General features: G+C 43.6%; 1 protein-coding gene across 3 annotated transcripts; it reads left to right on the top strand.

The window, feature by feature from the left end:
- The first annotated feature begins 542 nt into the window (after nt 1-542).
- On the top strand, nt 543-15,339 carry adpgk (ADP-dependent glucokinase). 3 transcript variants are annotated; one of them, XM_078283304.1, is made up of 8 exons: nt 543-625; nt 3,020-3,248; nt 10,369-10,594; nt 10,693-10,755; nt 11,199-11,319; nt 11,625-11,821; nt 12,579-12,677; nt 12,860-15,339. In XM_078283304.1, exons 2-8 carry the CDS (start codon nt 3,037-3,039, stop codon nt 13,421-13,423), a joined length of 1,482 nt encoding a protein of 493 aa, XP_078139430.1. In that variant the 5' UTR covers nt 543-625; nt 3,020-3,036; the 3' UTR covers nt 13,424-15,339. The 3 variants fall into 3 exon arrangements, with proteins under 3 accessions (XP_078139430.1, XP_071778415.1, XP_071778414.1); XM_071922314.2 differs by lacking the exon at nt 543-625 and adding an exon at nt 1,522-1,627 and having other exon boundaries at nt 12,863-15,339; XM_071922313.2 differs by lacking the exon at nt 543-625 and adding an exon at nt 1,522-1,627.
- The last annotated feature ends 414 nt before the right edge of the window (nt 15,340-15,753 follow it).

Raw genomic sequence — 15,753 nt, 5'->3', positions numbered from 1 at the left:
GAAAAAAAAAGAAAAAAAAAACACTACCATGGTTTTAATTCCAAAATGCTGTTACGATTCCTTTTTCTTGTTTGGTAAATATTCAGGAAATCCTCTAAAAATATATTGTCTTCAGATGGCTAATAAATCGTTTCATGCCAGCAGTCATTTTGCAGCATTAGGAGTAAAGACTTCAAATGGTGCAGCATTAGATTTGACGGCAAACTTCAGTTGCTTCTGGTCAGGAGAGATATGAGTTACGTTCCAAAATGAGATATCATTTGAGAAAAGTGACACCCTCTATCACAAAATGACTCTTTTAAAGATATTAGCTCATGTAGGACTTTTTTACAACATACAGAAACTATATTTTTGAGGATGGGACTGTCTGAATTCATTCTTAAAAGGTTCAGTGATGATTCAGTTTCAGGTAATAAGTCTTACAGACAAAAAGGATATTTAGCGTTTTGGAATGAATGCTTAATATTTAGGAGCAGAACAGAAGGGAGCAGCAGCAGGGAGACTTTCCCCCTCAGCCACCACTCCTCACCACAGCCTGGGGGGAAATAGTTTGCAAGTAGTGACAAGCGGCTCAGGCTGAAAATTCAGGCTGCTTTGCCTGTGGGACAAAAGGGAGGAAGAAAAGGTGAGTTCAATTATGTCTGTTATGTGGCTGTGGGGTGTTTTTTTCACTTGGTTTTTATGAGCCTCGGATATTTGGTTAATTACAAGACCATAGTGGTTAGTGAGTAAGTGAGAAAAGCAGCTAGAAGTGCGCTTGTTTCAGATTGAAAGGTTCAAAAGTTTAATTCATCAGAAAGAGTTAATGTTTCAAAACAATCTGTCCATCAGTTGTCACTATTGACTCCCTGACATTCATTTCTGTGGGGAAAAAAATAAGAATAAAAGTTAAATATCTTAAAAAGTGTAGAGACTCAGGGAGAATTGAAGAGTTGCATCCACATATCTCTTAAAGTTCCTGAATATTTTAAAGGTGGCAGTCTCTAGCTGAAAAATATATAAGTATTTAAGAAAAGTACATTTCTAGGAGAAAAGATTAAGTAGTAGACTAACTGAAAGCAGCTTTGTGCTTCTTACTAACGTATTTTAAAATAGAGGGCCCCTTTTTTCCTGACATTAATGGGGTAATGTGTTTAGTGTAGTATTTAAATGCCTTGCTGTCTAATGCACTTTACTCTGTGTGATATGTGCGTTGAGGAGTGACACAAATAAAAACAAATCTATCTTATCTATTCTATCTTCTTATATTTGAGAAGCTGAAGGTGAAAGAGACCGCATGGTAATAATGACCTTATAATAATATCAAAGAAGTAGTGTGGATGGCATGGGTGTAGGCTACTCGCCCACTAACCATGCACTGAAAAGGTAAAGCAGGTTCGGTTCAACCCGGTCAGCTTCTTTTAGCTTGTGGTCTGCCACGGCGCATGCGCCAGGCAGTAGGCGGAAGTCGGTGCTCCTCTGGGCTGATTCGTGCAGGCTGTCTTTCCAATCATTGCTCCTTCAATGACTTCCACAGTTACTTCTGCCACCAGCAGCACCGAGTAAGCTAAAGGCAGTTTCTGCAAAATACCAGGAAATACGATCGCCTTCTCGACTGCCATTGGAGTCTGCACATTTCGGTCCGGAGGTTAGTTACCTGGCTACTTTAATCCTGGCTAGCTTTTAAAACGAGCTAGCAAGCTTAGGTGGATCAAGTCTTTGCTTGCAGTGCTTGTCACTAAATTAGATTTCTTGCCAAGCCGAGCTGGTTAATGTACTACTGTCAGATTATCTTTCATGAACTGCCTCAGTGGCTAGCTAGCCACTTCTGGCTCTCCACGTTAGCTGTAACATTATACTGTATACTGTACCATAAACTCCCATCTATGTTAGGAGTGGCAGGGAAAGGGCATAGCGTGATGGCAGCTTAAAGGGGAATACCACTCGATGACTTGTATTAATGTTATCCCTCTGTATGAATAACTGTGAGAAGGGCAGAGGTAAGATTTGAAGCTGTAATGCCACCAAGATGTAAATCTGGAGCTGATCCAGAATGAAAGAGGAGCTGGTAACAGAAGCTGGGAGGGGAATTTCTGCAGAGAAGGGTACATGATGTGATCTGCACGAAACTCACTTGGATATAAAGCCTCAAACATGATGTGTCTGTGCATCTTGTTTGAGTTTTATTTAAGGTTCCATCATCAGTTTTAAACTACAATATATACTATATATACCTTAGAAAACAACTTTGAAACTCCTCCATGGAGCTGTCACAGTCAATCTGATCATGTTTACCAAGCCAAGTGATTTTCTGTGCAGCAGCTCCAGATTTGACATCTTGATGACACGTGTGTGCCTGACAGCACAGCAGTGTATTAGCTGGTAGTCCAGTATGATACAGTGAGGCTGTTAATGTACTTAGATACTAATTACACTGTATAAAGCTGGCCCAAGCAACAACAACATACAGTATATGAATTCTTTAACTGAGTGGTATTCTACATTAAAGATGCCAGCTCACCTGTACACCAGTGGTGGAAAGAGTGCTAGAATGTCCTACTCAAGTAGAAGTATTGTTACTTTGCTGATATTTGACTTAAGTAGAAATAAAAGTACTGATGTAAAAATCTACTGAAGTAAAAGTAAAAAGTAGCTCATTTAAAAGCAGTTCCAAAAGGATGAGAGGACAGAGTTCAAACTAGATTCTGTTCATTGGAAAATTGAAAATTTTGAACTAAGTAAAGCCAGATTCCTCTTCTCACTGCAAATGGCTCCACAAACGGCCAATTTTAAAATGTAGCTAAGAACAATACTTCAGTCAAAACTTCCTTAAGTAAAAGTAAAATTACTGACTTAAAAAAAATACTCAAAAAGTACAAGTACACAAAAAAGCTACTCAATTACAGTAACGTGAGTAAATGTAATTAGTTACTTCCATCCTTGCTGTACACAATTAACATTAACATTACCAGTAACCCAGATAAGTTAGTTAAGCTGTGTGAACGATGTGAGAGACTTCACTCCTGTTTCCTTGTTGCAGGAGTGTGTGGCAGCATCATGTGGAGGAAGGCTGCAGCAGCTGCCCTGCTGGCTTTAGCTGTTGGGTACTTCTACCAAGCCGGCCCTGACCTGCCAGAGCAGATCCTGCAGTACATAAACCTGCCGGCTCAGAGCCAGAGCGACCAGCCCGGCTTCGAGCGGGTCATCTCCGCTGCCTGGGAGACTCTGATAACTCTGCCGACCCGGCAGTGGAGCAAAGTGGCAGTAGGGTGAGTCGGCCAGTGAAATACATTAGAAACAGATGTAGTGTCTGCTGTTAGTTATACACTACCAGTCAAAAGTTTGGACACACCTGACTGAATGTACTATGTTTTTCATTGCTTGCTTATGCTTAAATGCTTTAAATTTGTTTCTTAGACAAATATAAATAGTGAAGTTGATGCCTATGTATGAATTTCTTTCCAAAGCCTTTGCCTTTCCATCAAGGCAAAGGGCGGCTGCTTTAAAGAATCCAAAATATAAGATAGTTTTGATTTGTCTAACACTGTTTTGGTCACTGTATAATTCCATTTGTGTTATTTCATAGTTTTGATGTCTTTACTATTATTCTAAAATGTGAAAAATAGTAAAAATAAAGAAAAATGCATGTGTCCAAACTTTTGACTGCCACGCTGTTAGCACGCTGCTAGCATCTTCCCGACGTCGTCCCGGAGTTTTATTCGTTTTTTCCCTCTAACATCCTAACCTTAATTCCTCCCTTTCAACCTGTGAACTGCATCTCCCCTCTCGATTTCTGTTGGTTTATCTGTAACAATTTTGTATCATCTGTTAGCCTTGCTTGTTTACCTAGCCGCAGCTAGTTAGCAGTTTTCGCTATTAGCCCTGTCTTGTGGGCTTGTTTCCTGCTAGTTAGTAATTCCTGCTTACTTAGTTACCCGCAGCAAGCTAGCACCCTGTGCTAGATAGCCTTTTGCCTAAAGCTATTCAGTCTAGCCCTATACTATAGTGTCTGGTAGCCGTTAGCACAGCCCAGCACCCTCTAGCCTTTTACATAACGTTACTTAGCCTAGCTTTGTATCCTAGCTTGACTAGTGTAATAGCTTCTGGTAGCCGCTAGCATAGCCTAAGCTCCTAGCCTCAGCTAAGCCTTTATTTAATCTCCTCTGCTACCCTCATCAACGTTGGTAAGTATGGCTTCCTGTTCTGTCTGTTCCTTACTTTTAGATAAGCTCACTCTATTAGAGAGTCGTGTCCGTCAGCTTGAGGATGATAGGTTAGTCACGTTAGATACGACAGGCACTCCAGATAGTTTACGGTCCGGGCTGGCTAGCAGCCCTGCTAGTGTTAGCGTTAGCCAGGACTCCCCAGATAGCGTAGCCCCTTCGGCAACGGGTGATGAGTTTATCCCGGTCCCGAGGCGTCGGAGCGCCCGCATGAGCCAGCCGTCTGTTGTACGGCCCGATTTTCAACCGCCGCCCCCGGTTGAGAATCGTTTTGCTCCGCTTGGTAGTCCCTGTGGCCGGCCTGCCGCCCCGGCTCCTCGGCCCCGCTCTAAACCACGCATCCTAGTTATAGGTGACTCCATAACCCGTAACATTAGGCTAGAAGCGCCAGCCGAAATAGTCTGTCTACCAGGGGCCAGAGTTCCCGACATAGAGGCTACTCTTAGGGTGCTGACAAACAGGCATAGACATGTGGATAAGGCACACAACAACCAGGCTAACCAGGCTACTCATGATAACATCGTAGTACATGTCGGCACCAACAACACTAGGATGAAGCAGTCGGAGGTCACTAAACACAGCATAATTAGGACATGTGACCTCGCCAGCAAGATGAGTCGGCATCGCTTAATTGTCTCTGGTCCCCTCCCCGTTACGCTTAATGATGATATCTACAGCAGATTAGTCGCCCTTAACCGCTGGCTGGCCAAGTACTGTGAGCAACAGGGTTTTATGTTTTTAGATAACTGGCCCTCCTTCTGGGGTAAACCTGGCATGCTTAAGACTGATGGCATACACCCTACTGGGTTGGGTGCCCACATTTTGTCTAGGAACATGGACAGGTGCTTGAGGCAGGCATGACACACTCCCCTAAAGCATGTTGGGTCGCAGGTTGTTAGACAGCCTGCTAGGATTTCACCTAGTGCGGGTTTGGAGTCTGATAGCTCAGGTAGCTTAGTGTATCCAATCTTGACTGTGTCCCGCCCTCGCCATGCCACCTTTTGCCATCGCCGAGCCAAACGTTCTCAGCATAACCTTATTCATATCAACCCTTCTGGCTGCAGCATTGACGCTACAACGAACTCTATTGCGTACTCGCAAATCAGCACTGTATCCCTTCCTCGTCTCTCCTACCGTCGTCCTCGGCCGCCGCATGGAACAAAAAATAGTAACGTAATTGAGATTAAACCTATTCGCATTGCTGAGCGTCCCGAACCTACTAGCAACACAAAGCGCATATGTCTCGGATTCATCAATATCAGATCACTCGCTAACAAAGCCCTGCTGGTCAATGACTTAATTAAAGAACATAGTATTGACATAATGGGATTATGTGAAACCTGGCTAAAGCCAAATGATGCTCTTCCCTTAATTGAAGCTTCCCCCTCTAACTTCACCAACTCGCATGTCGCTCGGACATCTAAGAAAGGTGGGGGCGTTGGCCTAATCTTAAATTCGAGTCTGAACCTTTCTCCAGATCTAAGTAACAAACTCTCATCTTGTGAGATGCTCACTATGCGCCCGTCCATTCCAGTTAGCATGGGCCTCAACCACTCTGGTATCCTGCCTTTCTACCTAATCATCCTTTATCGCCCTCCTGGGCCCTATTCATCTTTTTTAGAAGAATTTTCCAATTTCCTCTCTGACCTTGTAATTCTTACGGATAACATCCTAATTATCGGTGATTTCAATATTCATCTAAATTGTAAAACTAATCCACTTAGCAAAGCTTTTTCGTCCCTAATTGACACTTTTGGCTTTACTCAGTTGGTTCACGAACAGACCCACTCTAGCGGCAACACTCTTGATCTGGTCCTCGCTCGTGGTATTAACGTGTCAGACTTAGAAGTTTTGCCGTATCCACCGGCATTATCAGATCATTATCTCATTAAATTTCAAATTGCTCTGCCCTGTCGGCATTCCAATCCAGTTGATACCTACAGCATCCGCCGTATTGATACTTCGACAACTACAAAACTTGCTGATCTCCTACCTAAAACTCTTGCCTCTCTCTCTGAACGAATTGGTTCCCTCGACGAGTTCACGGATAACTTCAACTCTATTCTAACTGACTCGCTTGACTCTGTTGCGCCCCTACTCATAAAAACCCGCCGTCTAAAGAAACCGTCGCCCTGGTTCACTGATGAAACTCGTGCACAAAAACAGGCGTGTAGAAAGCTAGAACGCTAATGGCGGTTATCCAAACTCGAGGTCTTTCGACTAGCTTGGAGCGATAGCCTATTGACTTACAAGCGTACGCTCTCCGCCGCTAGGGCCTCCTACTACTCAGATCTTATTAACACTAATAAAAATAACCCGAAGTTTCTATTTGACACGGTAGCAAAACTTACTCGTAAACCCTCCCCTGTAGCGAGCTCTCAATTTACCGCGAATGACTTTCTTAATTTCTTCAATCACAAAATTGACTCTATTAGAGATGAAATTAGCAATTCTTTACCCACCGAGGGCGTTGATCCCTCTCCTAATCGTGCATTAGCTCCATTAGAGACCACCGCCGTGCTCTCGCAATTTGAGACTGTCTCCTTAGACATCTTCTCTAAATTAGTACTTTCCTCTAAATCCACAACCAGCTTATCTGACCCTCTTCCTGCTAAATTGGTTAAGGAACTTCTCCCAATATTAGGCCCCTCCCTACTCAATATCATTAACACCTCTCTCTCCTCTGGCATTGTGCCCTCGTCCTTCAAATCAGCCATAATTAAACCTCTGCTCAAAAAATCCAACCTTGATCCGGATGATCTTAATAACTTTAGACCAATCTCCAATCTCCCCTTCCTCTCTAAAGTCTTGGAAAGAATAGTTTCTACCCAACTAACTGACTACCTCTCGTGTAATAGTCTCTTCGAACCCTTTCAATCTGGTTTTAGGTCTCTACATAGCACTGAGACTGCTCTCACAAAAGTGGTAAACGACCTACTCCTCGCCTCAGATTCCGATTCTTCTTCTGTTCTTATCTTACTTGATTTGAGTGCGGCATTTGATACAGTCGATCATAATATTCTCTTAAACCGCCTAGCGAGCGACGTTGGCATCCGCGACTCTGCGCTTTCCTGGCTAAATTCCTACCTATCTGACAGAACACATTGTGTCTCACATAAAAATACTATATCTGATTATTCTAAAGTTAACTTTGGCGTACCGCAGGGCTCCGTGCTCGGACCTTTGCTTTTCTCCATTTACATGCTACCTCTTGGTGAAATCTTTCGCAGTTATGGTATTAAATTTCACTGTTACGCGGACGATACTCAAATTTACATACCAATTAGACCTGACGACCGCTTACAACTTTCAAACCTAGAATTATGCCTAATCGCTGTCACCAATTGGATGTCACTAAACTTCTTGCGACTAAACGCCAACAAAACTGAGATGCTAGTTGTTGGCCCAAAAACCCAACTACCTCTTGTTTCAGACCTTACTCTAAATTTTGGGGATTGCTTAATTACCCAGAGTCCCACAGTTAAAAACCTTGGCGTTACGTTCGACTCAGCTCTCTCATTCGATGCTCACATTAAGGAAATCACTAAGATAGCATTTTTCCATCTACGTAATATCTCGAAAATTCGCTCCCTACTAAACACGGCGGATGCTGAAACCTTAATTCACGCTTTTGTTTCATCAAGACTCGATTATTGTAATGTCTTACTCTCTGGCCTACCTAACTGTAGTATTAAAAAACTACAACTTGTGCAAAATGCTGCTGCCAGAATACTAACCAGAACTAGAAAATGTGACCACATCACTCCTATCCTAACCTCCCTTCACTGGCTCCCAATTCAAGCCAGATCTGACTTTAAGGTGCTTCTGTTAGCTTATAAATCGTTACATGGGCTTGCACCATCATATCTATCCGACCTCATCATCCCTTATATTCCATCTCGTGCCCTCCGTTCGCAGGACGCTGGCTACCTTATTGTCCCTAGAATCAAGAAAAAATCAGCAGGCAGTAGAGCTTTCTCCTACCGAGCTCCCTATCTCTGGAACCAGCTACCTCTTACAGTCAGGGAAGCTAATTCTGTCGAAATCTTCAAATCTAGACTCAAAACCTATCTTTTCTCGCAATCTTACGACCTACCTTAGCACCGCTGGCCTGGGCTCGTCACAGTCTTCTCTCTTACCCTAGCCTAGATAGTATTTATATAGAAATTTGCCGTTGGGAACATAAGCATAGGGATGCCCTCTGGCTACACTGTGTCTAATCACTTCCTATCTGCTGTCTGTATGAGCGTGTCTGTGCCCAAATACGTCTGGGTCTTGTGCTGCTTCTGCACAGCTCTGTGTGTGTGTGTGTGCGCGGCTGGTTTTCTCCTCCCTTTCTCAGATTCCTCTGACCCTGATGGTCTTCGGTGCTGGCCTTAGTCCCATCCCTAACGCTGCTCCCACCTGGATCTCTCTCCGTGTGTTCGTTGTCTTTGTGTGTACCTGTCTCCTCCCCCTTTCTCAGACTCCGGTGCAGTGCAGTGGTCGCCAGTGCATGCCATAGTCCCATCCCTGCTGCCGCTCCCACCCGATGTGCTCTGACTCCGTGTGTTCTGTGTGCAGCTGTCTTCTCTCCCCTTCCTCAGACTCCGGTCCAGTGCTCCACCTGCCAGTGGACAGGTGTTGCTCCCGCCGGTCGTTGGCGCCGGCCTTGGTCCCGCTCCCACCCAACGTGTCTGTCTTGTGTTCTGCTGCTGCTGCTTCTCCCCTTACTCTCTCCCCCCTTCAGACTCCGGTGCAGTCCAGTGGTCGTCAGCGCCGGCCTCGGTCCCTTCCACATCCCTGATGCTGCTGCCCCCCGTGTGTCTCTGACCCTGTGTGTTCTGTTTGCAGCTGTTTCCCCCCTTCTTCTTTACGTGTGTGTGTGTGTGTCTGGGTGTGTTGTGTGTGTGTACGCGGCTTCCTCTCTCTCCTCCTCTCTGACTCCAGGTCAGTGTTCTACCTGGCAGTGACGGGTGCTGCCCTGGCTCTTCGTCGTCAGTGCTGCCTTGCCCTTCCTTTCCGCTGCTCCCTCCTGGTCGCTGCTGCCCTCGCTCCTTTACTGCTGGCCTCAGCCCCCCCCCCACCGCCGCATGCTCCTCCCCTTCTTTTGTCTCTCTCTGTTTTCTCTTGTCATCATTGTTGCCCATGACTCTGTCAATGTTTTGCCCGGCACCTATTGCACGCTAAGCCGTCCCGGGGGGGGATCCCTATCTGCCTCAGCCCACCCAAGGTTTCTTCCAAATTTTTTCCTGGGAGTTTTTCCTTGTGTGCATTTAGGGTCTAAGGCTGGGGTGCCGGGTAGGTTAGGCTATATAGAATAGGTAGATTGTTTGTCTCGCTAAATCTGCTCCTACCTACCTTGTGTTTTTCATCATGCTGTCCTACAAAATTTTGTTTACCACTGATTGTGTTTAGTTAGACCTAGCTAGACACACTCTCTGTAAAGCCCTCTGAGACATGCTTGTGATAAAGGGCTATATAAATAAATAAACTTGACTTGACTTGACTTGACTTGACTGATAATGTAAAAGCGTAGAGTGAAGCCAATTTTTGACACTAAATCTGTGCTCTTGCAGCCATTTACAGTAGATAGTGGCATTTTGGGAATGCAAGTCAAAGAGCCTGTAGTCCAAGGTTCTGCCAGTCTGAAGTAATGTGTTATCATGAGTCAGTCCCAGCTCAGATGGCTTGGCTCAAGATGGCAGTGCATTATACAGCCTATACAGCTGCTTCATAATAACAAACTGGCTCAGGATTTGAAAAAGGTGGCAGCTGATGATTGGCTGGGCTTTAAAGACTGCCCACTAGAGGGATGGACAGACTGTTGCTAAGGAGGTTTGTCTGTTGCTAACAGTCAAATGAGAACTGAATGAAATGCATCAGCTGTGTTTTTTTTAAGCACATTTAGTTTTTCTTCCATGTTAAGTGTGCAATTACTTTCAAAATTAAGCTGATATTGACATTTCACAGACATATTGGTATCTGCACAAAACTTGGGCACATTTACTTAATTAGTAATAATTGACACCAGACCTTTTTAGGGAAAAGAATACAATAATTTATTACAAAGTGTATATGTAAGTGTTTCAGGATTATTTCTATTTCAAACAGGAATTTTTGCTAAGTAACTATATACCCTGCATTATATTTTTCCATAGTTGTCATTATTCCTTCTCTTTTCAAGGGTGAATGCCTGTGTGGACGTGGTTGTTTCTGGAGTGGGACTACTGCAGGCTTTGGCTGTGGATCCTGGCACAGGCCTGGATCATGAAGTGCTGCACTCCAAAGAGGACTTGAAGGAAGCCTTCATCCATTACATGAGACGGGGAGCAGCTGCCGAGCGTTTCTTCAGTGACAAGGAGGTCTTTCAGAGGATTGCACGTGCAGCAGCAGAGTATCCCGGTGCGAAGGTAAGGCTACCTTACTCCCCAAGCGAGTATAGAGGCGTCCTTCAGGTCTCTTCTGGCTCATCTTCCTCCTGATAAATCTTGCTTTTGTCTTCTCTCAGCTGTATGTTGGAGGGAACGCTGCGCTCATTGGTCAGAAGCTCGCCAGCTACCCAGATCTAATGGTACAGTAAATTGTATTCTTATATTGTAAATTCTTCAACCTGCTTAGAATCAGTGAGCTATTAAGCATGTGTCTGTTCACAGCGAAGATTTGAATTGCAAGTCAGTCTGTCTCATCAGTTTGGGGCTATTAAGTAATGTTGAGTTTGCAATTCAAAGGCATTCAAGGCAAATTCAAGGTATTCTGCTGTTGTGCAGAATCCCTGGCCTACAAATGTAGGAGCAAATCTTTCATTGCATTTTTGGGCATTATTTTGCAACTTTGGACATTTTTTCAAGCATAGTTCCGACCACAAGCCCAGTATTCAACATTAAAAAACACAAAAAAACATTTTGTCAATATCTGACAGCCACACTGCAGAGCAACATTGGAATACAAGTATTTACCAAACTGGTACAGGGTGAAAAAGTGTCGTACTTACAGCTGAGTGTTCTTTTCCCTCAGGTTTTGTTATGTGGGCCAGTTGGTCCTAAACTTCATGAGATGCTGGATGAGCAGATAGTTGTTCCCCCAGACTCCCTGCAGGAGACGGATGAGTATCACCTCATCCTGGAGTATAAAGCAGGTAGGCAGCAAGAAGAGCAGCCTGTTCCTCCACCAGGTCTTTATCTATTGCATGTCAGAGGACTGCACCATCCAGCATGGCCCAACAGCGCCTCCGTCCTTATAGGTCAAGGTTGTGTCCTCTTTGTGGTCCACCAACTCCACTGAGCATCCTGTTTCTGAAAAAGCACATACCCCGGAAACCACACTTGCACCTGCCACACAGACAGTGAACTGCATCTCTACTGCATGTGTGATGCTACAGCTGTGTCCTGTGTAGTGAGGCTGTCCCACCTCCTCAGTCTCTGCCTCTGCCTCTGTCTCTAGGTGAACAGTGGGGTTCAACCCAGGCGCCTCAAGCCAACCGCTTCATCTTCTCTCACGATGTGTCCAACGGGGAGATGAGCTCTCTGGAGACGTTTGTGGCCAGTCTGGAGGAGTTCCAGCCGGACCTCGTGGTCCTGTCCGGCCTGCACATGATGGAGGGCCAAGGGCGGCAGCTGTGGGAGGAGAGGCTGAAAGAGGTCCATGACCAAGGACTAACAGCTTTCCTTTAGGGTTTTGACACCTCTTTCGTTTTTTTTTAACTCTGTCTACATTACATTTTAGGATTTTAGCGACTTACAACGAGTGCAACAGTAGAAAAACCTTAGATTCCTTGATTGCCAAAATTACAAGCAACACATAGTAAGAATCAAGGGCCATGTCTAACAAGCTAAACTAAAAACTGATGTTGAAATGATATTCATCACGATAATTGTTATATTATTATTCCCAAAACGTTGACCAGGAGTCAGGAATATACATGAATGATCACATGGCAATACTGCAGATGATTAGGGATGGGACAATATTCTTATCTCACAATACGATTTGATACACGATATGGGGTTCACGATTCGATACAACCACGATACGATGTAATAAATAAAAGCAAACAACAACGTCTGACTGTGCAGAATTATGTTAATTTCTGAGCCACAAATCTTTCTACCAGTGGCATTAGTTTGCTAGAATGTAAACAACAATTTGAAAATGTTATTACAAAGTGCAAATAATATAATTTGGATGAAGAGCTTGTGAAATTGGGTTAAAGCCGTCTCATTTGTGTGAATAAAATGGAGCTAATATTGTGATTCATTTTTCTGCCCCATGAAATGTATTGTCACATTTTTGTATTGCGATATATTGAATTTCAATATATCGTCCCATCCCTACAAATGATATAAACTTTGTGTGTGGTAGCTTGTCTAACTCCTTGGTCTTTCATCCTATTTGCAGGCTGTGGCAGCCATATCTGACATCCGTGCAGAGGTTCCCATCCACCTGGAGCTGGCGAGCATGACCGACAAAGACTACATGAACAGCATCATGCAGGAGGTACATGTCGAGTCAAAAACAGCTGTGCTAGAATAGGGATTCATTTTCTCCACTGATCTTCACAAAGTTGAAAGAAAAAAGGGGAAATCTTTGATGTCGGCAGAGAATAGATGAGTGTGCTGAAATTCTGTTCAACCCCAATGGGTCCTGTGTATTTAATTGAAGGTCTTTTTTTCTGTTAGCAGGTCATGCCCATAGTCAGTTCCATTGGGCTGAATGAGCAGGAGCTGCTGTTCCTGGCCCAGGCCGGCGAGGGGCCTCATGCGGACTTGGCCTCCTGGAAGGGCGTACCGGACGTGGGCCGGGTCAGCGACATACTCCTCTGGATCTTGGAGCAGCACGGCCGCAGCGACCCCTCGTCGGAGGCGGACCTTACTCGGATTCACTTCCACACCCTGGCCTACCACATCCTAGCTACGGTAGAGGGGTACTGGGGGAACCAGGCGGCGGCGGTGATGGCTGGAGCGCGTGTGGCCAGCACTCAGGCCTGCGGCCTCCGGTCCGTTGATGTCAGCAAGGTGGAGCTCCAAGCCCCCACAGAGTTTCACAGCTCAAACGCTGAGCCCCAAGTGAAGTTGTCCCTAAACCCGGCAGACCCCGTTACCGTGTGGCGCCGCGGCAACGTCACCTTCCACCTCACGCCTGTGCTGGTCTGCAAGCAGCCACTTCGGACAGTAGGGCTCGGCGACGCCATCTCAGCAGAGGGACTAATATACTCTGAGTTAAAGCCCCAGCAGCCATTTTAAGGCTGGGTGAAGTTTGTCTGAACAACGTTGATGGGGTTGCTCCCTCAGTGAAGTTTGTACTGTAGCTTTGGTTCTGGGGTGGAGTCATGGATTCTGGACCCATGCAGACCTCCTTGTCCTGGACCAGGTTCCGTGTCTTCCTTCCCAAAGCTCGGTCCAATGAGTTTAAGAATGTGATTGGCTGCTACAGTTTTAAATCCTGCCTCATGACACTTCCAGCCTGCTTTGATCCCATCTGTTCTCCCCTCTTCTAATCCTCCTGCGGACACAGAATGTGGAGCAGAACACCACAGATCTGGGTCTGACTGGGCTGTAGGACGGCCACTAACTATGCAGTGGGCACAGTTCAAAGTCATCTTCACAAACTCCAAAGAGTTTTGTTGGCTCACCTAATTTACTATGACATGCATATCTTCAATATGCAGTGCCTTGAAATAAAAAAAAGAATTTAGAAATTGTTATGTTTTATTCATATTCAGAGCCAGCCACAAACTTAAAATAAAACATTTCATCAAATCAGAAATATATAATCTATTAAACAATTCAGTTTGACTGGAAACTGATGAACATGTTACCCTCTAGATCTTGTAACTGTAATCCTGTAATTTTGTAGAATCGAAGTGGTATTATTGATGTTAGGCTTAAAAATACATTTTGTTGTTGTTTTTTCCCCCTGTATCTCTTCCTGTCTATAACTTTTGGTGCATTCACTTAAAATAGTCAGTAGAAAGTTCAGAAGAACTAGTAAAATATTGAAAAAATCATTCTCACACGGGTATCAAATCTCAGATTGTCCGACTTAAATATAACTCTTATCTAAATATACTTGACTTTTCATCTGTTTTTTTTTTTTTCTTTTAATCTGTCCTGAAAGGATAAGAATTCTAGAGAGTAAGAAAACTTGTAAAGAAGACTTTGTGTTTCCTCACTTTTGGCCTAAACACTCCAGCAGTAAAGACTTTTTAGTTTGGGAGCTCTGCATACTGTAGCACAGACAACAGTGGAGTGTCATTATAGTCACTGTTGCTTGCTCTGCATTATGGATTCCTGGGCCAGTTACACAAAGCTCACTTATTGGTTTTTGATAGAATAGTGAAATATTCCACTTATTTTGGGAACTTTAAAAACTGACTTAAGACATTGTTTTAAAGTTCGTACAGACATGTTATGCATTAAAGCTTAGTTAACAATCAGATGCCAGCTAACTGACCTAAAGGTTCAGTTGGCGATAAAGCCAGCTTGGGGAAAAATGGGTATGTTTTGAAATGAGGTGTAGATCATATGTTAGCAGGGCTCCTGTCCAGCGTTTGGGTCTTGGTTTTTACCATTCTTCTCTCACATTTGTTTTTATTTTTATTTTTTTTCAATCTTTGCTTTTCCTTACTTGTACAAAATGTGATTGCATAACACGATTGGCTGGGAAATCCAATAAGCTGGCCTGTGTAACATACTGCTAGTCTTCTATTGGGACTTTAAACAAGATTCCTGACTCTCATGTTATTGTAACTAACATATAGGTAAATTACGCTTTTTTTTTTCTGACAAAGAAAAAGTGAACTTACTTGGAAATGACCACATCAAGTAAGATGTTTGTAACTGTCAGAACTATGTGTTTGTATACCTCAAATGGCCACTGAAGGCATGCAATAATGGAGTCTTAATGCAAATATACAAAACAAATGTATGGCATCTTATTCAGCAGGACGGATTCTTTGCACTAGGAAGTGACAGGTGTGCTCGAACAGGCACCTGCAAAGGTGAATGTAGCCTTATCTCTGAATCCCCATTCGTTTTTTTTTTTTGTTGGCAAGTACAATCTATCTCGGAAGTTACTTATTTCTTATTTTGTGTTTGTTTTTAATTTTGTAACTGTCAACAAGTCTCATTTACTTGTGGTTTGTCATTAAAATGTATATGAAGACAAGTGTTTGGCTCTGTTGTTGTGGTGCGGACTGGTGTGCATCTTTATCAATGTTGGGGAAGTTTTATTGGGAGTTAATGACACCTACTTGAAAAGGTAAAAAAAACAAAACAGTTCAGTACTTGTGCTGGAACAAATAATAATCAATTTTATTTATAGAGCCCTTTTCAAAACAGAAGTTACAAAGTGCTTTACACAATAAAAGAATAATAAACCAACACAATAAAACAGTAGTAAAACAGTGAAAATTCAACACAGATAAAAAACAAGGATAAAATGACAAATGATAACTTGAAAATCCATGGAGCTTACAGGAGTTTACAGAAAAGCCAATCTAAAAAAAGTGAGTCTTTAAGAGTGTTTTAAAAGTTGATACACACTTAGCTAATCTGAGCTCTTTGGGAAGTGC

The sequence above is a fragment of the Centroberyx gerrardi genome, chromosome 4 (genome assembly GCF_048128805.1).
Source record: "Centroberyx gerrardi isolate f3 chromosome 4, fCenGer3.hap1.cur.20231027, whole genome shotgun sequence".
Taxonomy (NCBI): domain Eukaryota; kingdom Metazoa; phylum Chordata; class Actinopteri; order Beryciformes; family Berycidae; genus Centroberyx; species Centroberyx gerrardi.
Note: the sequence above shows the minus strand (reverse complement) of the source record. Positions and strands in the feature narration are given on the sequence as shown.

Coding starts and splice junctions, on each gene's coding strand:
- adpgk (XM_078283304.1), top strand. CDS start 3,037: ATGTGGAGGAAGGCTGCAGCAGCTGCCCTGCTGGCTTTAGCTGTTGGG. Junction 3,249..10,368: donor TGGAGCAAAGTGGCAGTAGG/GTGAGTCGGCCA, acceptor TCTCTTTTCAAG/GGTGAATGCCTGTGTGGACG. Junction 11,320..11,624: donor CATCCTGGAGTATAAAGCAG/GTAGGCAGCAAG, acceptor CTCTGTCTCTAG/GTGAACAGTGGGGTTCAACC.